The sequence below is a fragment of the Zonotrichia albicollis genome, chromosome 6 (genome assembly GCF_047830755.1).
Source record: "Zonotrichia albicollis isolate bZonAlb1 chromosome 6, bZonAlb1.hap1, whole genome shotgun sequence".
NCBI lineage: Eukaryota > Metazoa > Chordata > Aves > Passeriformes > Passerellidae > Zonotrichia > Zonotrichia albicollis.
This window is the reverse complement of record NC_133824.1, coordinates 54849743-54873691: the sequence shown is the minus strand read 5'-3', so window position 1 is coordinate 54873691 and position 23949 is coordinate 54849743. Positions and strand designations below refer to the sequence as shown.

At 44.0% G+C, this 23949-nt stretch overlaps 1 protein-coding gene across 1 annotated transcript; it reads left to right on the top strand.

Moving 5' to 3' along the window:
- Positions 1-708: 708 nt before the first annotated feature.
- DKK3 (dickkopf WNT signaling pathway inhibitor 3) lies at positions 709-22969 on the top strand. Its single transcript, XM_074543846.1, has 7 exons — positions 709-1074; positions 2614-2751; positions 3261-3344; positions 16336-16428; positions 18217-18361; positions 21144-21300; positions 22418-22969. The coding sequence occupies exons 1-7, from the start codon at positions 916-918 to the stop codon at positions 22659-22661; spliced, it is 1020 nt and encodes a 339-aa protein (XP_074399947.1). The 5' UTR covers positions 709-915; the 3' UTR covers positions 22662-22969.
- The last annotated feature ends 980 nt before the right edge of the window (positions 22970-23949 follow it).

The window sequence follows — 23949 nt, the reverse complement described above, 5'->3', positions numbered from 1 at the left end:
AAAGTTTAGCTCTCTGGGCTGCACCTTAACTATAAAAATTTGTTATAGTCCAAAACATTCTCTAGCATCCATTACTTACCTAACATCCTTTTGGACAAGACTTTGTTCCAGTCCAACATAAGAACCTACTATTCATTGTTTGCTTTTATACAGAAGCAGTATTTTCAACAAACATGACATTTTTCCCATTGTAAACAGTCGGTATAGAGAGCCTGATTACAAGGGTTCCTTTATATTAAATGCAGATGAGTTTGGTTTGTTGTTTTTGTTTGGTTTTTTTTTAAATTGTAGAGTTTGTCTCTGTTGCTTTAATCATACAAGATAAAAACAGTAGAACAAATGACCGGAAGAGGTGATCAATACTACAAACTCCTTCTGATCCTCAGTTATTCTGTTTAGAGTGCAGGTCCTTCTGGAACTTATGGGAATTTGGTTTGAGGCCCAAATTCACAAAGATATTACAAAGAAGTATCTAGCGTTCAAAGTTGGCGACTGGGGTGGATTCTATTACGATTCTACTACTGCCAGCCAGATGCAGGTCACCCCTCCGAGCCGAGAGCATCTCGGAAAGCAAAGCACACGGCGGAGGTGCCACGCAGCTCCCACCGTCCTCTTCCTATCAAATCTGTCCGATTTGATCTGTCCCATTTGAGAAGGTCTCGGCTCTGAGCGGGAAACTCGCGCCGCTCCTTCCCCTCGGCATCTCCGCCGTCTCTCAGCATCCTCCACGCTCGCAGGGCGGGCGCTGCGGCTCCGCCCGCCCGGGCCGGGCCCGCCCGCCGGCGCTGAGCGCGGAGCGACCGCGGGGACAGCGGGGACAGCGGAGGGACAGCGGGGACAGCAGGGGGACAGCGGAGAGCCAGCGGAGGGACAGCAGGGCCGGCAGGGCCAGCAGGGGAGCCGAGGGCCGGTGCGATGCGGCGCTGGGCGCTGCTGGCCGCGCTGCTGGCCGCGCTGTGCGGGCCCGCGGCGGGCGGCGGGCGGCGGCGGGCGGCCAGCCTGGGCGAGATGCTGCGGGAGGTGGAGGCGCTGATGGAGGACACGCAGCACAAGCTGCGCAACGCCGTGCAGGAGGTGAGGGCGGCAGGGGCTCCCTGCTGCCGCCGCTCCCCGGCCGGGCAGCATCCCCGGGGCGGCCCTGAGGGAGCGGCTGCGGGCGGCGCGGGTTCCCCGGCCCGGTGCGCGCCGGCCCTCGGGGCTCGCCCGGTGCCATCCCGGGATGGCATGACATGGGATAATGGGATGGCATGGGATAATGGGATGGCATGGGATAATGGGATGGGATGGGCCGGGCCGGGCCGGCGGGCAGAGGTGCGGGCCATGGTCCGGCTGGTGACAAAGGGACAGAGCGGGGCGAAGGGAGGAGCGGAGGGAAAAGCCACGGGATGGTCTCTGTGCCGCGGGAGCTAAGGAGCACCAGGGCATCCCGAGCCGGCATTCAGGGCTGTAAGTGTCCTGGGAATGTGTGGAGGAGCAGCTTGCCTGTGGTGCGATTGCATGTCTTGATCTGAAATTGCTGGCCCGGAATTGCCCAGGATCTGTTTCAGAGCCAGAAATTGAGACCAGACCCCAGAGCAGTGTCTCATATGGTTGTCAAAACACGTTGTCCCTGCACTCCCCTTTCTTGTGGGCTTTTCATTCCCCTACCTCTTAAGAATCTTCCTTTCAAGTTCTCTTTTCCTCTCGTTCAAAAATACTTAGTCTGCAAAAACCTGTAACTGACAACCTGCTGCAGAAACAGACCTTGGTTTACTATAATTAAATTAATTTCGAGTCTTTTGCTGTCCTCTGGATGGTTTCTGAAATCTACCACTGTTATCCACTTCATTGAGACTGCAAATGCATTGAGACAAACCATTCTTTACAACGCTGTGAAGATGTTAAGGGTGTAATCAGAATTTCTGTCTGGTTTTCTGTAGTCAGTTCTGGATTGCTGCCTGGGTGCAGCGCGAAGTGTGAATTGTTTGAGCAGAGTCTTAGGAGATAAATGGCACTTAGATGTGCAGCTGTTGTTTAAAATAAACAGACACACCAAAAAGAGAGATTTTGTCTTGAGGAAAATCCTGTTGTTCATCCTGGTTGAACTTTTGGCCTCCTAGCTCTGTTACGGTGGTTGCAAATAAAAGGACAGATTTATTCTTGCGTGTTTGCAAGACTCACGCCCTTCTTCATCCCACAGAAACAGCAGGAACTGAAACAGAGAATTAAATTCTGGATGTGTGCACCTTCATCTGCAGGGTTGACTTGAAGGGGCTTTTGTTTCTCTCTCCTCTTGTGAGGAGATTTTCTCTTCTTTGTCAGAATGGAAAATCTGCCTGGTGTTTTCTGCGAAGAGCAGAAAGCTGGGGCTCTCCACTGACACCAGCCTGTGCAAATACCAAATTGCCAGTGGCCTGCACACTTTTTCCCCTCCCAGGGACTGGCTTTGCTTCACCTGCCCAGAGCTGAAGGGTTTAGCCCTGTTTTTGTGGCCCATGAAAAGAGCAGCTGCAGGCAGTGTCTGGAGCAGGTAGTGTCAGTCACTGGGGCCTGCACAGCAAGCATGGCTCGGCCTCTTTTGTGACATTTTTGCTAGTTTTCAGTTGTTTTGTTATGTTTTTCTTAATTTGGCAGATGGAAGCGGAAGAGGAAGGGGCAAAGAAGCTGTCAGAAGTCAGCTTTGAGGATTTACCTCCCAACTACCATAACGAGTCCAACACGGAAACCAGAGTGGGCAACAGAACTGTTCAGACCCATCAAGAAATTGATAAGGTATGAGAAAACTTGTATATGGTGAGCTCCCCATTCTTAAACAGGTTTTCTTCAAACCTCCCCTGCCCCAGCCCAGTTTTACATGGTTATTCACAAAATAATTTGGAGTGTAAATTTTCCTGATGATAATTACTTTGGGGTTTGATTGTATCTTCTGTGCTTGACTAGTCACAGTGTTAAAGACACCTGTCACGAAAGGTTAGTGTGAAATAACAATTTATTTTGAAAAAGGGCCTGCTAAAAATAGGGCACAGCTACAGCTATTACATGGGGAATGAAAACCCAACCATCTCCTGCTCAGTTGGCTCCTTTACAGTGTCATTTTAAATAGACAGGGAGGTAGCTCTGTCATCTGCTTTTCCCCTCTGATTATGGTTTATTAAGAGTGACAGCAAAGTGGGGAAAAAAGAGGGAGTGGGAGTGGGTTAATGATTGCAGGATGTAGGGCTGAGAGTAACAAAGGACTAATAAAAACTGTAGTTTGATATTTTGTTCTTTTCCGGCATCAGGTTACAGATAACAAAACTGGATCAACAGTTTTTTCTGAGACAGTTATCACATCCATAAGAGATGGAGAAAACAAAAGGAATCATGTAAGTGAGCACGTTTCTTTCTTTTTGAAAATCAAACAAAAACTTTGGGTTCCTTGTTCAGAAGACTGTGACAGAGTTCACCTAACAAAATTTTGGAATGTTTTGAAACACAAAACTGTTGGGGTAAGCAAAAACGTCTGTGTTTTTTAATTAGCTTAACTTAAGAATATTATGACTTGGAAACAGAGTTCCAGTGTTGTGGTTAATAGACAGGTTTGACTATTTGTCTGTCAAATGTAAATGTTAAATAGCAAAGGTGGTTACACAGCCCTTTCCAGTGAGTGGATAAATCCTTAGTATAACAGTGATCTTGTCTTCCATTAAAAAATGCTTCATAGATTTAAACAGTTGAAAATAAATAACCCCAAATCATTCATTTATGAGGAATCTTTGGAACAACAGATGGCTCTATTTGCTTTTTATGCCTAACAAGTGATGGACAACTGGTTCTGAAATGGCACTTTGAGGAGAAGGGAGAGAGATGGGACAATAAATCCCCTTCCCCTAAAAATATGGTTGTTTAAGGACTCTCAAAGGAGTTTAAAGATCAAAAGATCAATAATATTCTTTACACAAGTCTTGCAAGCACAGATACATTTGTTAAACATCAGTAGTCCCATGAGAAATTCAGCACATACCACTGCTTAAAAAAATTGGGTTTTCTTTGGTTATAGTCTTACCAAAGTGGAATATTTTTGTGCTCTTACTAAGACTGGGCTTGCCAGGTTTCCTCTGAGAGCTGGCTTCATCTGACTAATAGTTTGTGATTTGATTTACTTCAAATACCCTGGCTTTTTTTAGAACTTACCTCTAGTTCTTTCACAGAAGCAGCTCTGTAACTATTTTATAAATATAATTATGGAAATCATTTTATAAATGTAATTATGGAAAAATTATGTCAGTAGTTCCAATTTTTAATGGATACAGAACCTGAAATTAGTGCCTCTTTTCTAAAGTTTTCCCTCTTGCAGGCTCATGTTTTTATACTGCTATTTAAGCTTGAAAACGGCAAGCAGCAAAATATAGCACACACAAGCAACTTTACTTTTTTTCTTTTTACTATTAACTTTACTTTTTTTCTTTTTACTGTTTTGCAAAGCTTGTAGCTTAAGTGAAAACTCAAGGTATAAAATAAATTTTAACTATTCTAAACTGCAGCTGATTCCATACAAAGTGTTAACATCCTACACGGTGCTTTTTAATAAGTAATGAAGACAATACAATTTTTTTTTCCAAGCAAATGTGATCATCATCTTCAAACCCAGTGTACAAAGGCAAACATTTTAACCTTCTTAGCACTGCAACACAGCATTAGTGATTTTCATCATGTATTTGGCTTGCCTGTGGTGGCTAATCATTCTCACAGCTGCAAAAATTACTTCTAAATGAACTTTCTCCAGGTTTCATGCACAGTTCCTTATAAGCTTCATATATCAAGGTACAGCTGCATTTTCCATCTGGGAAGTTTGCCTCACTGCCCAAGCCAGTGCTGCACGCAGAGCTCTCCCAGTGCTCTCAGAGCTCCAGCTGAAGGATGTGAGGGCTGAATGCACAGATGATTTTTGTCTGATTTCGTGGTGGCAGCCTGGGTGCAGAGCTGGTAATGCTCATTTCCCCCCCTTACACTCATTCTGAGCTTCCAGCATGCCCAGGGTACAAACACCTTATTTAGAGGTTGCCAACTTGGAGGAGCAGCAGCCTCCAGATGTGCTTGGTCCTTGGTTAAGGAGAGAGTGAAATTAATGTGGCTAAGAGGTGCCTAAAAGGAGCAAATCTGAAAATGCCTGCAGACTTTAGACATGAAGGGGGAATACGAATCACTTTTGCTATTGCAAGGACAAAGAAATATTGTAGGAGTAATGCAATTAAGAACGGGAAGATTTGGGTTACAGCAAGGAAAGGAGTGGTGCTGTGGAGAGATCTGTGAAGCAGAAGAAAGATTTTGTCCAAATGAAGAGGCACTGTTGCTTAGGTCTGCAAACTTAACGTGAAAGTCATGGGAAATGAGTTGCAGAAAACTTTGCACTGGACCCTTAGGTCACTTTTATGTAGGCAGATTTTTCATACCTGAAGTTCTGTGAGACACTGTGACACGTCCTGGTCACTCTCCAGGCCACAGGTGGTGGAAGAGTCATTCCACTGGTTCCACAGGCTCAGTTTGTAGCCCTTATTTATACAAGTCAGCGGTTTCCACAGCTCCTGCTCTTTACAGATTTGGTTGGTAGAAGGAAGAATTTTCCAAGCACTGTCACAAACCACATGCTCTGAAATTTAAGCTCAGTGTCATTCATTGGGAGCATTGGGTAGCTTGCAAATTAATAAAGTATTTTCAGTCAGAAATTCAAGCACAGAGCACAGCAAAAAATAACAGAATTCCTCATTATCCTATGAAAATCAAAATCTTTTCTAGCTCGTTGGCTAGGCGTATATCAGGTGTGATATCTTAGCCTAACCAAGGAAGAGCAAGGTTGAAAAATAAAAAGAAGCAAAACTGGTACTGGTAAGGTTCACTACAGAAATATTAGTTGCATTTCTTCTCACTTCCATTCAGAGCAGTAATTTACTCTCTCTTCCATTATAAGCTCTCTCTTATAATTCAAAGCTAGTGTACCTGAGCTTTTTTCTTCTCTGTAGTGCTATGATAAATAATAAAAAAAAGCCTCTTTTTAGCTAGGTTGTTTTTGTGGGTTTCTTTGCAGTTTTTGGGGTTTTTTTCAAATTTTAGTAGTAGTATATCTGTTAGCTTTCAATTCTCTTTTTTGAAAGAGATTGTTAATGATGCTGGTGTCTGGGGAGAGTGAAGCAGGGAGCTGGAAGAACAGAATGCATTTCTCATTTCACTGCCAAAGCAACCACTTGGTTCCTCTTTGGGCACCTTGTCTATGATTTTGCCAACCATGTACTGGAGCTGCTCTCTCCGAGCCTCATACTGCTGCAGGGACAGGAGGTCCTACCAGTGCTCTGTAGAAAGGAAGCTTTGGAAACTGAGAAGGAAGAATCAATGGAGTGGAAATTGCAATTTTTCCATTAGCAGCACTGCAGGAGAGGAGTCAATGGCAGAAGTTTGAAAATGCAACATTTTAGTGTTGACTTCTGCTCCCCAATATCTCAGGGGGGACACTTGCTTTGGGCAGTCTTATATTTGGGTCCAATTTTTTTGTTGCTTTTTTCACAGAACTTTTAGTCCCTGGTGACTTGCACTCAACAACCTTAAACTATCAATACACACTGTAAGTGCATTCCTGGGTTGAAAGCCAGGTCTCTGCCCAGCCAAAAACCACGTAATATCTAAATCTGGTAGGTTTTGTATATTTAATAATGTCATTCCCTGGTACTCTGAGTCTGCTGTGCCCCATTAATCACTGGGCAGTGCAGGTCTGTTCTGCACAGCAGCCACCCTTTAGGGGATCCTTGGAGGAGGAGCAGATAAGGCAAATTGTGCTTGTTTTGGAGAGCCATGGCTCCTCAGACAGGCATGGTTAGACATCCTCAGCCAATTCTTAATGTTTTACTGAACCTTCTCTTTTGGTTCCCTTTGCAGTTTTGGTCTCAGCAGTGTAGAACATGAAGCTTTGGGGCAAGTGGGAATAGTTATAATTTTAGTTTAATTTACTAAAGTTATCTAAACTGCTTGGTTAGTAATGAAAAAAAAAATAGTAAAAGAGTGACTAGGATTTCTCTCATATTTCCTGTTAGTCTAGTTTAGTTTGTTTGTTTTCTGTTGAGTTAGGGAAACACAACTATGTAGTACTAATAGATACTCCAAAAGTCTTCATTAGCAATTCCAGTCTATGCCTGTATTTAGAATTGGTAAGAAATTTGCCAGATCCTCATGTGCTGTAATGTGGTATTTCTATTCCAGCTAAACCCCAAAGAAAAAGAATATTTTTATCAAGTTGTTTGAAGTGACACCTCAGCATTTTTCTCTCCCTGGGCTGTTACTTTTTGAGTAGCTAAATACTGAGTTTGGGGATCCAGGGCTGTGCAATTGGATTTCATAGCCCAAGTCATAGGGAGATATTAAAGCAAATCACCATGAAAGATTTTGTTTTCTGCCTCTCCTAGATCAACCTGTTTATTCAAAGAGAAATGTTTGGGTTCTCTTCTCTTTCTGGTAACATCCATCCAGAAGAGTGAATCTTTTATGCGTGCTGGTGGCAATTTTGTGATCTGGTGACATCTGTTAAGAGATCATAGTATGGATTTTCTCCATTGAGGGTTCATCAGCAGTGTTTCTTTCCTCTTGCCATACACATGTAGCAAATTACCCATGAGAGGAAAAGCTTTAAGGCAAATGAGAAGTTTTTTTCCACTGGTTTTGATTATGTAACTTAATCCATTGGCTCCAGCAGCCGCTTATTTGAGATTTTAGCTGAAACCATGTTATCTAATTAAGTTGCAAGCCTTAGCTGGAAGGGTAACAACAGCAGCTAAGCCTTTAGGAAATACAGGCCACAGCACTGGATGTATTGCAGAGGTTGGTTTTTTTTTAAATCTTTTATTTGCATCTGTTATAATCTTGGACTGGTTGAGATAGATGCAGAAGCTGCAGATAAATGGGTTAAAGCTGCTTACATCTGTCTTGTCATTGGTAAGGTGGCAGAATTTGCTGTGGCTGGGAGGTTGGAGCAATAACACATTGTTCCATATATGATGAGCCTAATGTCATCTTTGCCTGGGCTTGAGGAGGGCTAGATCCTACAAAATCTGTGGAATGATACTGGTTTTACACCAGTGAGTAGGAGGAGAGAGAATGAAGGTGATCAGTGATTGCTCAGCATTTCCATTTGTGTAGAGTCAGGAAGAGGTGTGAGATGTTACCAGTCTAGCTGGAAGGTGTTTTGCACTATGGTTTATGAAGCTAAACCATGGAAATTGAAGGAAAATGGGGAATTGAAGTTGTGTCCGTTTAGAGGAGAGGAAGGAAGGAGAGAATGGTGCTGTTATCATATTTCTAGAGCCCCACACCTTCTGGGTGGTCTTCTCACACTCAGCCCTTCACAGCAGTGCTGTTCCTGCTTCTCCATTAGGGCTCCTCCAAGGCTCTCCCTGACCAGCCAGCCCATCCCCTTTTATCCCAGTTATCTTCATTAGCCACAGCTGCTGCCCAATTAAGGCCATCACAGCTGCAGCCCATTTAGAACAACTAGGATCGGGGCAAGGCCACTTCTACAATACATAGATTTTACCAGGACTCCTACTATGGAATGGTGGTTTGAAATGCAGTGCAATGCCTCGAGAAATGCATTTCTGTGTCAGCTGAGTGAGTCTCAGCTTTGTCCTTCCTCCCATGTGACTCACAAGGAGCATTTTGGCTTCTTTTGTGGAGCGAGTGTGTGGCTGGCCTGCGAGAGGCTGAGTCACTGATGGCACTGAGGGACCCCACTCTGGTGATGGCATCATTGTGGTTCCTCCCCTCTGCAGCCCCCCTGCCCTGTCCTGATCCTCACCTTCAGAACAAATCCCCTTCTCCCTTCCAGTCACACATACTGTAATGCAGCATGGTTGTGCTAAAGGTACACAGGGTGGGGTGGGAGTTCTGGGTTTGTTTACTTGTTACTCTGTGTGAAAATGACTCAGAGCCTGCTCCTGAATTTCTATCATATGAGGAATCCCTCAAAATTCTTCCCTTAGAAAGCCCAGGGGGAGGAGCAGTATCTTAGGACATGGTGGTGTCAGGCAAAGGGGAGCCTTAGTGGTTTTCCTGGGCCCCAGATATCTGACATCTGCCAGCAAGGGAAGGTTTTGGTCCCCTGGTGTTTGTCTTGGACTTCATACATGCTGGAAATCTGCAGTACATTTGTATTCTCATGTTCCTTTTGGAAGGACAAAAAGAGTGTGCTGAAGACCCTTTTTCATTTCTTTGAATATTCATGAACAGTCATCCTCTCATGTTGTCAATATCCTCTAGGCACATGATTTCAGATGGAAAATTAAATTAAGGGAATAATAAAATAAAAGAGGGTCTTTTGTAATCCCAGCAAATGCCCCAAAGAGGAGGTCTTGACAAAGCTTCAAAGAGTCCCCACCTATGACCCAAATACCTATTTCAGCCTTAGGCAGACATGGATCTCATGTTCCCAAAATCCTTGCATGCTGGAGATAATTTATTTCAATGCTGTTGCTGTAATTCAGACCTCTTCTACTTCCATCTGCAGCTCATGGAAAATAAACTATTCCATTTCTTCTACAGTAAAAGCAGTCTCCTACACTGTCAGCTCTGCCATGGGCAAAATCCACTGAATGTGGATCCTCACCCATGTACTGCTATTCAGTATTATTATCTTTGGCTGGCACCTCTAACAGAATCTCTTGAAGTCTGTTGAAACCATAGACTACCAAAAAAAGCACATTATAGAGGAACAAAGCCCATAAGATTAAGGGTTTGAAATCAGTTTAGTGAGGGACAGGGCACAGGTCAACATCTACTCTTAATGGTGTGCTACTCTTAATTTGGTGGTGAAGATTAGCCAGCAGCTATTAAGTACAGAAATCCTGTTTCCAAAGGCTTTTATTTTCCTCCAGCTGTTTCACATCCTCGCTGTGTACTGCTACTCTGCCTTGTTTTGCTTTTACAGATTTGCAGAACTGCCATAGCTGAGTAGTGAATCACAGGAACTTCTTTTTAGCTGCCAACTGCAGAGACAAGAGCAGCCTGCAGTCAGACCCAGCTCCTGGGGAGCATCCCTGCCTCCAGGCTGTGTCTGTGCTCACAAATAGTGGCACTTCACAGGTTTGTGGCACAGCCCTGCAGTGGCTCCCCAGCTGCTGCTGGAGCTCAGGACGTTTGGAGTGAAACCCAGGGTTTGTCAGAGCACGAGTGCTTAGACACTGCTGGTTATCAAAGATCAAAGAGTTGCTGCTCTCCCATCAACAGATCCACAGGTGGATGCATTTCTCAGTTAGCACTATTAATTGCAGACTTGTTAGGAAAGCTTTATTTATAAATGTGCATCAGTATTTGGACCTCACTTATACATAAATATGTATACACACACACATAGACACAGTCCTTTTCTCCTTTCCTAGTTAGCTAGCTCTTAGTTTCCAGACTAAGTTAATTACCTGACAGATATATAATTTATTAAATTAAAATAGTTCTCATGTGCCCTCCTTGATACCACTGCAAACCAGATTGAAGTGAGTGCTTGGCACTGTGTTTCCTGCACAAGAGCCTTTGCAGAAGCTGTAGTCCTGCCAAGATCAGGTTCTTTTTACTGAGGAAAAAGAAGGATGAGGGAAGAAAATGAAGTGGCTGCTTCTGCAGTGACCTGCTATTAAATTATTACAAGGCATAGAGAGAGGTTTTGACCAAGAGTGAACAGAGCATGGTCTGAGAGAGCACCTAGGCACCATTTTCCTCACTATTCTGAGGCATTTGCCAGGATTTTTTGTTTTGTTTTGTTTATTTAGGGTTTTTTGGGTGTAGTTTCTTCTTTCATTGGAGTAAATTCCTTGAAGCCGTGGATAAGATGATATTTTATTTATTTCCTCTTTTGCCATTGAGCATTAACTGCAGCAGGGTCTGAGCAGTGCCAGGATCACTGTTTGTGTGGGGGAATAAGCAGGTGGTACAGGAAGGGATGCAGTTCTTGCCCTGGTGGTGAGCAGTTTATTGGGGATCACAGCCTGCCTCAATAATTCCCTTTTTGACACCATGTTAAGGCTAACACAGCTGTGTTGCTTTGGGTACCTAAAGCCAAGCTCAGGCCACTTTGAGTTATGTCATGTAGACATATTTTGCCTCCATTTACATTGTGCCACGTGGAGAGCCAGAAATGAAGTTTTCCCAAATGAAATGCTTCTGGGAAATGGGGGAGAAGGAATGGGATGGGATTAGCTCTGTGGAGAAGTTCAAGGCAGAGCCTGGGGACTTGTTTTGTGTTGTTTATGGGTTCTGAGCTCAGCAGGCACATTCCTGTAGAGCAGCCACCCAAGGAGCTGGCGTTCCCCACAGCCCTGACCCCCAGCACAGCTCTCAGCTCCTGTCTGCTCTTTTTAGGACGTCTCTTTTTAACAGAAGTTCCTGATTTTACCAGTGCTGTGTGCTTGGCAGGACAGCAGTGAGAGACTTGTGCTGCTGGAAAGTATTACAGAGGTTTTGAGGTATTTCAAGGCAAATTAATCCATATCTCATTAAAGACAAATGCATTGCATGCCCTGTCTAGACAACGGAGAGATTAGGAACTGGAATGCTACTGCATTTCAAATTTAGGTAGTAGTTTCCATAGAGCAATATTCCATTCTATGTAATTCTGCCTTTATTTTTTTTTTTTAATACATGTAGGATATAAAACAGGTTTTTATGCTTCTTTTTTTTCCCTACTACTCAGCAGTTTTTGCCATCTGCTGCAGTAATGGAGAGCAGCCCTGCGTGAAACAACGTGCAGAAATTGAAACAAAACCTAGGAGGGGATTGGTAAACACAGAAATGTTAACTCTTAGGAGGACTCACTGCTGAGGGATGCCAGTCCCAGTGTGACCATGGCACTGCAGCCACAGCTGGAGCTGTTGCTGTCTGTTTGTGGAGGCTAACACTGAGTTTCACCAGAGTTACAGGTTTTTGAGAAGGGAATTGCTTTGTGGGAGGAGTTTTTAATTAACATGTAAAGGGGCTTTTGTTCAGAGAAGCTTTGGGAGGACAGTTGTCCCGAAATACAGTGAGAGGTGCTCCCGCGCGTTTCCAAGGTTATTACTAAAACTCATTTTCTGATTGTCACACCAGTTGCTCTAGTGGAATTGTGTTTCTGCTGGCAGAACTTCCTCACCTCTCCAAAATCATTGATTTTTGCCCCCACACTTCATGGCTCGAGCAGCTGAAGTGCACAGAGCTTTAGGAATGAGCACTTTGGAAGGGCTGTTTCGGCCTACCAGCTGTGCAGAAAACAATCCTGCCTCTCCCCTCAGCTCCTGCAGGAGTTTATGGGCACAAACTCTACCTGGATCACAATAAGCCAGCAAACTGAGCCATGTAGATTACACAGGGAGGGGAAAAGGGGTTCTCTTGCTTGAGTCTCACCGTTCCCGTGCCAGAGAACCACAGAAATGTTTTCTTTTGTCATGGCTGTGCCTTCCTCTGCTTTTTGGGTTCTAAACAAAAGAGTAAAGAGCCCAGGAGAGAAAGTCTCACTCAGGACAGTCCCAGACAAATATTGGCTGAAGATATGAGTAGTGAAGAGTTTTGTTTAAAGTTACCTTTGAAGAACTTTTTGAGAATGTGGAAGCAGGGTGAGTGTGAGTGGGAAGAGGGAATGGATAAATCAAATGCCAGTTGTGTATTTAAAATCAGTTAGTCCATCTTGAAGGTTAGTCATCATCAGAATATTTTTTAGTCTACAATTAGGGTTTTAATTAAGGATTAAGGGGAAAAAGATGAAAGCAGAATGAGTGTTATTTCAGTACATACTGTATCACCAGTAGAACAGCTTTAAAGGTATTGCCACAGTGAGGCACAGAAACCAGAGAAGCACTGCCAAAGACAGTGGGTTTCTGTATGAGAGCTGGCTAACTCTGGCTTGTTGTTCTGCTTTCATGGCTTGAAATGAGGAATTCTTGACTTGTCCCTGTTTCTGCTCCCTGGTATGGGCAGAGGTGACGTGGCCCGCCCTGGGCTGGGTGCAGTGCATCAGCCTGTGAAAAATGCCTATTTTGTGATTGGCTTTTGGCAAATATTGAAATGAATATTATATGGGTTATATGTTAGAAAGTGATGCTGCATTAATTCTCATAAGTAGTGTGTTAAATATAGTTTTAGGCTATAACATAATGTTAAAATAGAAACTGTGCTATGTAAGATACTTTTTCTAAAGAAAGGATTCACACTGAGATAGCAGCCACAGGACACCTGAATCTTTCAGAGAAAGAGAATTTATTGCTCCATTATAAGAACAAACAAACTTCTTCCTGCCTTGCTCAGCCATTAGGATGCCATCAGGATTCAGAGGAAGAAGCTGACACTGCCCAGACAGAATCCTGTGTTTGAATGGAATTTATGCATCATGGATGAGGTGTATGAATATGCAACAGGCTGTTGCTTTAAGGGTTAATCCTCTGTTAACGTGGGTCCTTTTTTCGGGCTTATTTTGCCCAGAAAAGGTACCTGGACTGTCCATAACCCTTCGTCTTTATTGTCTCATATTGTCCTAATCCAAATTGTCCAAATTATTATTACTCTAATTATATGACTATTTTAATAACCATTTTATTACTATTAAACTTTTAAACTTTTAAAAACAAATGATTGGCGTTTTTCACAGAGCCCATTCTGCAGAGCTGCCTGCAGCCCCTTGCAGCCCAGCCCATGCTGTGGGTGCAGGCTGCCACATCACACAGAGAGGAAATTCTGCTCTTCTGTGCCTTTCCCTGTGTGCAGAGGCCTGGGGGAAATGCTCCTGTCCAAGCTTGTCCCCCAGCTCAGGCCTGCTCAGCCACACCTGCCCCGTTCAGCCATCACCAACACCACTCACTGCTGTATTTTCAAATAAAATGGACACTAATCATTCTTTAGGAAAGCAATAATCTTTGACATAATCTACCAAAGACAAGAAACCTGGCATTTCTTTCAGCAGCAGTTGTTTCAGCAGACATAGGAACCTTTTCAATTATTTTCAATTTTTTTGTTGGGTTTTTTTTTTTCCCTGTTGGTTTTGGAACAGATCCTAATGCCCAAATAGCTCCCAGGTGCTGCAGGATATTCACTGCAGAGCACAGTGTTATAATAAGAGTCCACAGGATGCTGAGTGTGTCCTTGCAGGTACATGGCATGGGATTCTCCATCCTGGCCTCTGTTGTTGGTGGGTCCCAGTACACCCATTGACAAACAGGCAGTGCTGCTTTCACTTTCACTCTATTTTACTCCCAAACAGCCTCTTTTTTTATCACAGCATTAACTGTAACCACTCCAGAAGGGATTTCAGAGAGCTGTGCAGCATTATCAGTGTGCCTGACCCTGTCTGTAAGTTATCTGCCCAGCTTGTGTGCTCTGCTGCACATCAGAGGCCGCCTCTCCTTCTCCTCACTTTACCCTCTTGCTCCTGCAATGACAAAATATTCTGAGAGATTATTTGGTTTTGCAGTTCCAGGAAAAAATGGATTGTTCAGAATCTGCTGCAGCCGATGAAGGTGGTCAGATTTGCTCCTTGTCCAGCAGTTATTCTGTCTAAGGGTAGCTGAATCAGAAAAGGTCTGTTGCCTGATTAAATAAGGAAAAAGAAATAATTTTAAAAATACATGTAAGCACAAGTGAGTTCTGCACTAACTGTGGGTGTCTGTGGAGTGTGGCACACAATTTCACAGAGCTCATATGAAGGGAAGCCTTTGCCATGCCAGGAAAGAAAACCACAAAGGGATTTTTTTACTGGAAACTCTCATAAAACTGAATGTCTGAACTGGTGGGACACAATTCAGTAAGAGGAAAAAGTTTTTTGGTCTGGGCCTCATTAATTCAGGAGGAAGCAGCGAGTGGAGAATTGCAGTTTTGGTGTTAGGTGGTTTTAGAGCTAGAGTTATTCCATGAGCTTAGAACAGTCATGGCAAGGTTTCTCCTTTGTGGAGAAGGACAGCTGGAAAACCTGACTGCAGCAAGACCTGGCTGTGTGCCTGAAAGGGGATGGAACAGCACTGAAATAGTCTGTTCTGGTGTGGTTTATACAGAGCATTCACAAAAGCTGCAAACACAAAGTTGGCCTAGAAGAGCCTAGCTGCTGAAGAGAGGAGGCTGGCTGCTCACCTGGAGCACAAAACCACCAACATACTGCATAGCATTTGGGTATTTGGATTCTGGAGCAACAGAAAAGAAAAAAAAAAATTAAACAAACCCCCCCCCCCCCACAGTACTGGGATAATGAAGCAGAAAAACTTTTCAATAATTTATAGCAGCCTAGGCCTGGTGATACTAATTCCTTAAAACAGCTAAAATGACTTCTTCTGAACTATAAACACATATACTTAAATGTTGAGTTGTGGACTTGAAAAGAATCAGGCCCCAGACTGTGTTTAGCTTCTGTTCTGTGTTCTGAGTAACCAGTCTCAAGCTGCACCAAGGGAAATATAGGTTGGATATCAGGAAAAAGGGTTTTTACAGGAAGGTGATGAAGCTCTGGAATGTTCTGCCTGGGGAGGTGGTGCAGTCCCCATCCCTGGGGTGTTTAACAAAGCCTGGATGTGGCACTGGGGGCCAGGGTTCAGCTGAGGGGCTGGGTTGGATTGGATGATCTTGAAGGTCTCTTCCAACCCGGTGATTCTGTGAATTTGCACAAAATGAACGCAGTAAAACTGCTGGAAAACATCAGAGGAGGCCAGGATGGGTAAGTTAGACAAGGCTGGTTCCTGCAGAGCAGCCTTGCCTCACCCAGGGCAGGAACGCCCAAAGCTGGAGGAGATCTGAAGGAAAGGAGAAGCTTAGTGGGAACTTTCAGTAGAGCTTGCACAGATGATTTGCTCCAGCCAGTGAGATTAGTGTGTGCCAAAGAGCAGTCAAGTGCTTAATTCAGAGAATCCAGGCATTTTTGTGTAATCCCTTTTCCTTTTTTTCCTTTTTCCTTTCCACTTACAATGGTAGAATCCAGTGCTGGGCAGGTCACAAACAGGTGGCTCAGAACAGTGCTAGGAGTTATTCTTCTGTTGGCTAACTTGTTTCCAGCCCAAAGGAAAAAAAAAACTATTTAGAGAAGAGTGTTAATCACACAGTTGTAAGGAGGTAACCATTAGATGGGAAAACACCCCGTCCCTGTGTTCCAGACATGAGGGTGCAAAAAACATCACTCTCACTGTGTTCTCCTCACTGCCACAGGCTCAGGAGGTGAAATTTGAGGCCAGAGGATTTAGAAGACCCAGGGAGAGGGCACTGCTCTGTTACAGAGCTGTGATTGAACAAAGAACCCCAGCAAGCTTTTTGTCTGGGTTCCCAAATAAGAAATATAATCAGTGAAGAACTTGTGGTGTTTGAAGGAGAATGAATTTTGGTAAATCACTCTCTTATCCTTTCCTCCAGGAATGTATCATTGATGAAGACTGTGAGCCAGGGAAGTATTGCCAGTTCTCCACCTTGGAATACAAATGCCAGCTCTGCAAGCCCCAGCACACAGTAAGTGCTGAATGAGATGGGGTTTCATGTGATCTTTAGAAACTCAGTAAGTTACTGTTGCTAATGTCAGCCAGTCAGAATTGACAGAAAAGAAGCTGCAAAGCTTTCTGCATGAGGGTAAAATAAATTTTCACGTTAACAGGGAGTAATTAAAAATCAAGATTGCGATGGCACAGCACCCACCCCCCTCCCCACATTTCTTTTCAGTTCTCAGCAGAACTGAGGCTAAAGAAAGGAAAAACTGGATCGTGTGATGTAAAGTGAGCCCAGGCTGAGGGAGTGGGATCAGCTCCCTGCCCCAGAAGCTGGACAGATACAGAGCATTTTCCTCTTTAGTGGTGCCAGTGCAGTGCTGCTCCTTGCCCTGTGTTCAGCATCCTGTGGGATCCACTGGAAAAGAAACACAGCTTCTGTGTGGCTGCCCAGACAGGGAAAAGCTGCTGAAATGCTGGCCTGCTAGGAATGTTCAAGATTGTTAATCAATGTACCTAAAAAAGGAAACAAAGTGACACACACGGCTCTTACTGGGTTGATTCCTGAGGTTTGTATGGTTGCAACACTTGGGCAATTGTCATACAAAGCAACCTTTAGCTGGAAATTCACAAAGAGATTTTTTTCTGAGAGTTTTTTCAAAGACTGTTGGTTACCAATGAGGTCTGGTTCTTATTACAACTGAAAACCAGATTTTAGTAAGACTTGTTTTTTGCTTTGCTCTTTGAGAACAATTCTTCTGAAATTTTTGTTTAGTTCCGGACTGCGTTTGACAATGGAAAAAAATCATTAATGTTCTCCACTGATGACATTTAATTTATTAATTTTCTGTTTGATTGCAGAAGAGAGGAGCCCAGGGAGAGCTTAGAGCAGCATTTCAGTGCCTAAAGGGGCTGCAGGAGAGCTGGAGAGGGACATCCTGCAAGTGCATGAGTGACAGGATAAGGCAGAGTGGCTGTAAATCGGAAGAGAGCAGGGATGGATGGGATATTGGGAATTAGGAATTGTTCCCTGGCAGGGTGGGCAGGCCCTGGCACAGGGTGCCCAGAGCAGCTGGGGCTGCCCCTGCATCCCTGGCAGTGCCCAAGGCCAGGCTGGGCAGGGCTGCTGCTCTGCTGTACAGGTTCCTGCCTGGCAGCAGTTCCATGTGTGCTTCAGCTGAGAAATGAAGCAGCTCTACCTCAACACTGGGAATGTGACGTTTATTTAAAGTGGACATTGTTGTGCTCGGGTCCAGGGCCCAGTTCTGTGCCCAGCTCTGTGTGTGATGCCCCACTCTGGGTGCTGCAGTGCCAGCTCTGTGTGTGATGCCCTGCTCTGAGTGTGGCTGTGCCAGTTCTGTGTGTGATGCCCTGCTGTGGGTGCTGCAGTGCCAGCTCTGAGCCCATTTCTGTGTGTGATGCCCTGCTCTGGGTGTGGCTGTGCCCATTTCTGTGTGTGATGCCCTGCTCTGAGTGTGGCTGTGCCAGTTCTGTGTGTGATGCCCTGCTCTGGGTGCTGCAGTGCCAGCTCTGAGCCCATTTCTGTGTGATGCCCTGCTCTGGGTGCTGCAGTGCCATTTCTGTGTGTGATGCCCTGCTCTGAGTGTGGCTGTGCCAGTTCTGTGTGTGATGCCCTGCTCTGGGTGCTGCAGTGCCAGCTCTGTGTGTGATGCCCTGCTCTGGGTGTGGCTGTGCCATTTCTGTGTGTGATGCCCTGCTGTGGGTGCTGCAGTGCCAGCTCTGAGCCCATTTCTGTGTGTGATGCCCCACTCTGGGCGCTGCAGTGCCCGCTCTGAGCCCTGCCCTTGCCTTGCAGCCCTGCTCTCGGGATGTGGAGTGCTGTGGGGAGCAGCTCTGCGTGTGGGGCCAGTGCAGGAGATCCATTTCCAGAGGGGAGAACGGCACCATCTGTGAGAGCCAGCACGACTGCAGCCCTGGCACCTGCTGTGCTTTCCACAAAGGTACCCAGGCTTTGTCCTGCCCAGCTCAGCGTGCAGGGCTGTTGGTGTTTGGCTCTTCTGAGCCCAGGGGTATCGAATTTGCATCTGACTCCATTCATATCAGAAGGTTAATTAATTACTTTATTATACTATATTATTCTATACTGTATTACATTATATTACATCTAAACTGAATCTGCCAAGCCCTCACTCTGCTCACAGTGCCCAGAATCCCGTGGCTGTCACCCACAGTCCCCACACACACACACACACACGTGGCCCTGACAGGCCAAGGGAACAGAACACCCTCACTGTGGGTGAACAATCTCCACATTGCATTCTGCTGTGGCACAAACACAGGCACAGCCAGTGAGATAAGAATTGTTTTTCCTTTCTCTGAGGTTCAGAGAATGTGACTCCCGAGAATATTCTTGCCCTGCTTTTCCCTGTGGGGCTGCTCAGGGGAAGTGGTTAAATCTCTGCAGAATCAGGAGGTTGTTGTCCCTTGGCCTGTGGAATGCCCTGGGTTGACTCCAATGGAAACCTTTACAGAATCAGGAGTGAGAAGCAGCCTGGTGGGATGCATGCTGCTGAAAGCAAAGCCTGCTGCACACTAGAGATGAGACCAGCAGCAGAAGCACAAAAAAATGTACATTTCTAAGGGGGAGTTCTGTGTCAAATTTACATACAACTACTGTAGAGAGCCTGGTTCAAGCATGGCTTAAAGAAAGAGGCCATGAAGGTGTTCAGCTAAGGGAAAAATAAAAGGCAGCTGTAAAGCAGCAGTTCCCAGGCTTGATCCTGTAAATAATTAAGGTTCTCAGCCACCTTTTATATAAACAACAAGATTCTCAGACCGTCCTGTCCTTGGCTGCTCTGGGAACGGATGGCTGTTTTGGGAACAGATATAAAGGTTTTGAGAACTTTTCATATCATGGTGAGAACACTGATCTTGCTTTCAATAAACAAACTTCAGGTATTGTAAACAAAAGGAGGAGCTGAAGTTTTCTCTACAGCCTATCGGGAGCTCGGGTTTTGAAATATGCACGAAGTGAATTAACACTGTTATAAAAGGTGCCTGGTTGATCAATAAATTGGAGTCAGATGCTGACCAACAAAGGTGGTCGCTCCCTTCACTTCAACAAATTACCAAAAGTGGTAGGATTAGAAATGTGCAGAAGGAATTAATGAGCTGGCTGCAAGTGGCTCCTCCTTCCTCTCAGCAAGCAGCCCATCAGAATCAGGCTGCAGACACATTTCATAGCCCGGGTTTCATGTGAGCCTTCCAGGGCATCACACCATGCAGGGGGGGACCCAAGGGACACACAGGAACGATGCTGTCAGTCCACGTGGGAATGGGAAAGTTGATTTACAGAAGGGAGCACAGAGGAGAAGGTCTTGGGCCTGAAATCAATCCCCAAATATATACATATATAGTTATTAAGAAAATTTTATATATGCACTGAGATATATATATCTCTCAATGTATACATCTCAGTATATATATATCTCTCAGTAGGTAAGAACATTGATGAATATTGATAGAATACTAAAATTAAGAAAAATTTATATCTATATATAAATATATAGATATATATATCTCAGTAGGTAAGAACATTGATGAATATTGATAGAATACTAAAATTAAGAAAATTTTATATCTATATACAAATAAATATATATATATATCAGTAAGTAAGAACATTGATGAAAATTGATAGAATACTAAAATTAGGAAAATTTTATATCTATATATAAATAAATATATATATATCAGTAGGTAAGAACATTGATGAATATTGATAGAATACTCTTGTTGGAACATAAAATAGTGCTGTTGATTAATAGCAATGCATTTTTATTCTCTATGGCTCTCTGCTTTAGCAGGGCTTTAGGGTTTCTCAGGTCAGGCCTAACCTCAAGGCCTTTCTCCATCACTGGAGAGTTGCAAATGATTGTCCTAATGAAGCTGTGTATTTTTATATAAAACTGTGGTAAACTGTGGAGTATTTGCTGCTCAGTATATAATGTTTTGAGCCTGGGAACTGATAGGTTATGTGCATTAAAGCACAGGTGTCTGTGCATGCACACACATATGTGTGTTTTTGGACCAAACCCGATTGAAAAACTTAGAGTTTGAATTCTTCTCATATTTCATCCTGCCATATGAGGTGACTGAAGACAGGAGGAAGAAAGGAGCTTTTCTAGGAACATCTGGAAGAGCTGAATTCAGACTGAGACTGGGAGTTACTGCCATGAGGAAACCCAAAGGACACAGCCTTTTTAAATAATGTCTTACACAGGCTGAAATTCAGAGAGTGCCGAGCCCCAGGTGCCATCAGACAGCTTTGCCCACAGCAGAAGTGATAAAATAAATCAAGTGATAAAATGTTGATAAAATAAATTAAATATCTGAGTTGCAGTTCTTGTAAGCTCATTAGTTTCTGAACAATTGCTCTGTATTTGCAGCCTCTGCAAAGAAATAGAAACAAATAACAGGGTTTAAGGTAGAGAGGGATGTGTCTATTCAGATTTCAAACCTGTTGCTCATTGCAGTAACGTTCATTTTCCAAGGGATGCTGTGCTGCCTCGAGAGCAGTCTCTGAGTGGGCTGATCTTGCTCTTTAAGGATGAACTTCAAATGTCTTACTCCCACCTAGTGGAAAGAACATGCTCGTGGCTCCCTGTCACGAAAGGGAACTGGAAAAGAGATGGAGCCTCTTTTTATATCTTGCATGCAGAATTAAACACGGGGTCACCCCAGTTTAGCAGACAGCTAAAACGCCTTTCCCTCGGCCTGCAGAGCTCCTGTTCCCTGTGTGCACACCCTTGCCTGAGGAGGGAGAGCCCTGCCATGATCCTTCCAACAGACTCCTGAACCTCATCACCTGGGACCTGGAGCCTGACGGGGCGCTGGAGCTGTGCCCCTGTGCCGGGGGCCTGAGCTGCCAGCCCCACAGGTGAGCACAGAGCGGGGCAGCTGGGGAGGGGGCTCTTTCTGTGCTCAGCAGCTGCAGAACTCTCATTCTGCCTCACTAGAAAAGGTTGTGACAGTTTTTGCTTGGTCCCTCACAGATGTGCCTAATTGAGTTTGGCAGCACATGAATCCAGTGTGAATTAAGTGTGGGAATTAATGAGGCTGGTACTGCTTTTCAATCAGGCAGTGCTAGCAGCTGCTGAAATGCATCATTCCAATTTCATTCTCTGCATGCAGTCCCTGTCCACCAACTCTCTATGTGAGACTGGGTTTCTGTCAGATTTTTGCTTGTTTTAGAATGTAAGATATGTTAAAGGAATTTTAATACAAACTTTTCATGGGTGATGCTTTTAAAGGAGTTATTTTTATCATCAGCAATTTCATTGGCAGAAAGTGAGATCATTTCAGTTTTGCTAAAAGCATTTTTACAAAACCTATGTTTTCTATGAAATAAACACGCCAAATTTTCTCCTACACTTCCAGCATCATACTAACTTCCAACAAGGCATCACAGCTGGGATAGAGATGCAGATTAATATTTCTCTCTTCTCTGTCCAACTCTGTGTTTTTTCATGCTTGAAAAGGAATTGGGTAACATTTTGTTTCATAAATGTCATCTAAGGAAGCAAGCAGAGCTGATTCCATCCCATCCCATCAGCACCAGAATTGTTGTTAATGTGCCATTAACCTCAGGGAAGGTCTGTCAGCAAATGTCAGCTCTAGCAAGAACAACGTTTCGGATGAGGATACAGAAACACAGAAATTAATTGGGGTGTGAATATAGCTGAACTGTCCAGAAGTTTCTATGGGAATTTGAAGATTCAAGTGACTTTTTTTTGTTGCCTGTTGGTTTTGAGGGCCGCTGCTCTTGTTTAGCAGGATCAAACATCTTATGCTGTTAGGATCTCTGTATGTGGAAATCACATTTATAACTCACCAGCTGTCAAGCATGTAAAAATCAGGTGCTTGTGAAGTCAGCTGGGGTAGATCCATTGTGCATTTAACGTGTTTTTCCTATGGGGAGGGAATGGAGAATTTCACAGACAGCAGAAGAACACAAAATGATGCCCTGTGTGACCAGATGTGCCTTTTCCCAACAGCCACAGCACCACATCTGTGTGCCAGCTGTCTGCCAATGAAACACAGCACACTGAAAAAGAAGATCCCCTGATCATGGATGAGATGCCCTTTCTCAGCTTGATCCCTCAAGATCTCCTCTCTGATTATGAGGAAAGCAGTGTCATCCAGGAGGTGCAGAGAGAATTAGAAAGCCTGGAGGACCAAGCAGGTTGGAAGGCTGAGCCTGAGGCAGCTCAGGAGCTGGTTTTGGGAGATGAAATCTAAAGCCCAAAGCTCCAGTTTAGTTAGTTATTTCTAGGTTTATTTTTTGTTTAGTACCTTGCTTGTATGAACCCTGAACACACACTACTGGATAGAAGTGCAATAAACAAGGTCTTCAAGGAGCATCCTTCTCTGTGCACCAAACCTGCATGTCCCTGTGGAGTTCATGCTGCTGTGGAATTCATTCAGTGCCTGCCTTCAAACCTTCTGCCAAATGGGAACCGTGGGAGTGCTCTTCTGGATTTGTACTTTCCTCTTGTATGTCAGAAATAAACTTCTTTGTACTTGTACTCATTAAAAAACACACACAAGCATCAATTATTTCAAGTTACTAGAAACTATACAAGTGATCTTTGAGTATGGATGTTCAGAGCTGTTTTATTTCTCTGGGGAAAGAACCATCTTCTCTGACACTGTTGCAGTCATAAATTTTAAGGAATTTTTAAAGGAATTTAAATTTTTTTCTTTAGAATTGTATTTTTAATATACTTCAAAGGCACAAATCTGTGCATGTTACAAGATGTGATTATTTTTACGATCTTAAAAGGTCATCGATTTAAAAAATCAATAGCCAGCTAAGAGTAAAATCTGACCCCCCCAAACTTCCCCAGCTCCCAGCTGTCTCACCACTTTGCTACCATGGCTCCTCCACTATTAATGGTTTTCTGCTAGATTTCTCCATCTGTTGTTGCACATGGTAAAACAAGATGTGAGGGTCCAGCCAAGGAACTTTCCATGGTGCTTCTTCCCAGATAATCCCAATTACTCATGTCTAGTTTGGGACAGCAGACCACCAGTAACCAGAGCAGGTGTAGGACTGTGCTACCAACCTGCACAGCTTTCCCCACTTCTGGTGTAAGAAGGCTTTTCAATAAATTCCTTGGGTCTCAAAATTAATAATGAATAGCCATTATCATTATAAACAGGGAGGATAATATTTCATTGTAACTATCTTAGTTGTGGTTTAAGGATTCTACAACCCATTCTCACACCAACACACACACACACAGACATCATCTCTGAGAGTTCACTGGGTCTACCCTCCCTTTCTATCCCTAATAAAATTATTATTATTATTACTTTGTGCTTTAGACAGCCCCTTCTCCCCAAAGAGAAGGAATTAAATGCCACTTTTATTTTCCTGTTTCAAACCACATCCATGAGAGCAGTAACTCTGTAAATGCTGCCCTCTTAAGGACACTATTCTCCTTTCAGGTTCTTGGTGCTGCCATCCCCAGATTTGATCTCTACATTTTTGCCTCTCCAAATACCTGAGTTTGAGGAAAATTCT

Bases quoted from the DNA above. Each gene is read 5' to 3' on its own strand.
- DKK3 (XM_074543846.1), top strand. From the start codon at position 916: ATGCGGCGCTGGGCGCTGCTGGCCGCGCTGCTGGCCGCGCTGTGCGGG. The intron at 3,345-16,335 runs GTAAGTGAGCAC...CCTTTCCTCCAG, and splicing joins GAGAAAACAAAAGGAATCAT to GAATGTATCATTGATGAAGA. The intron at 16,429-18,216 runs GTAAGTGCTGAA...CTTGCCTTGCAG, and splicing joins TCTGCAAGCCCCAGCACACA to CCCTGCTCTCGGGATGTGGA.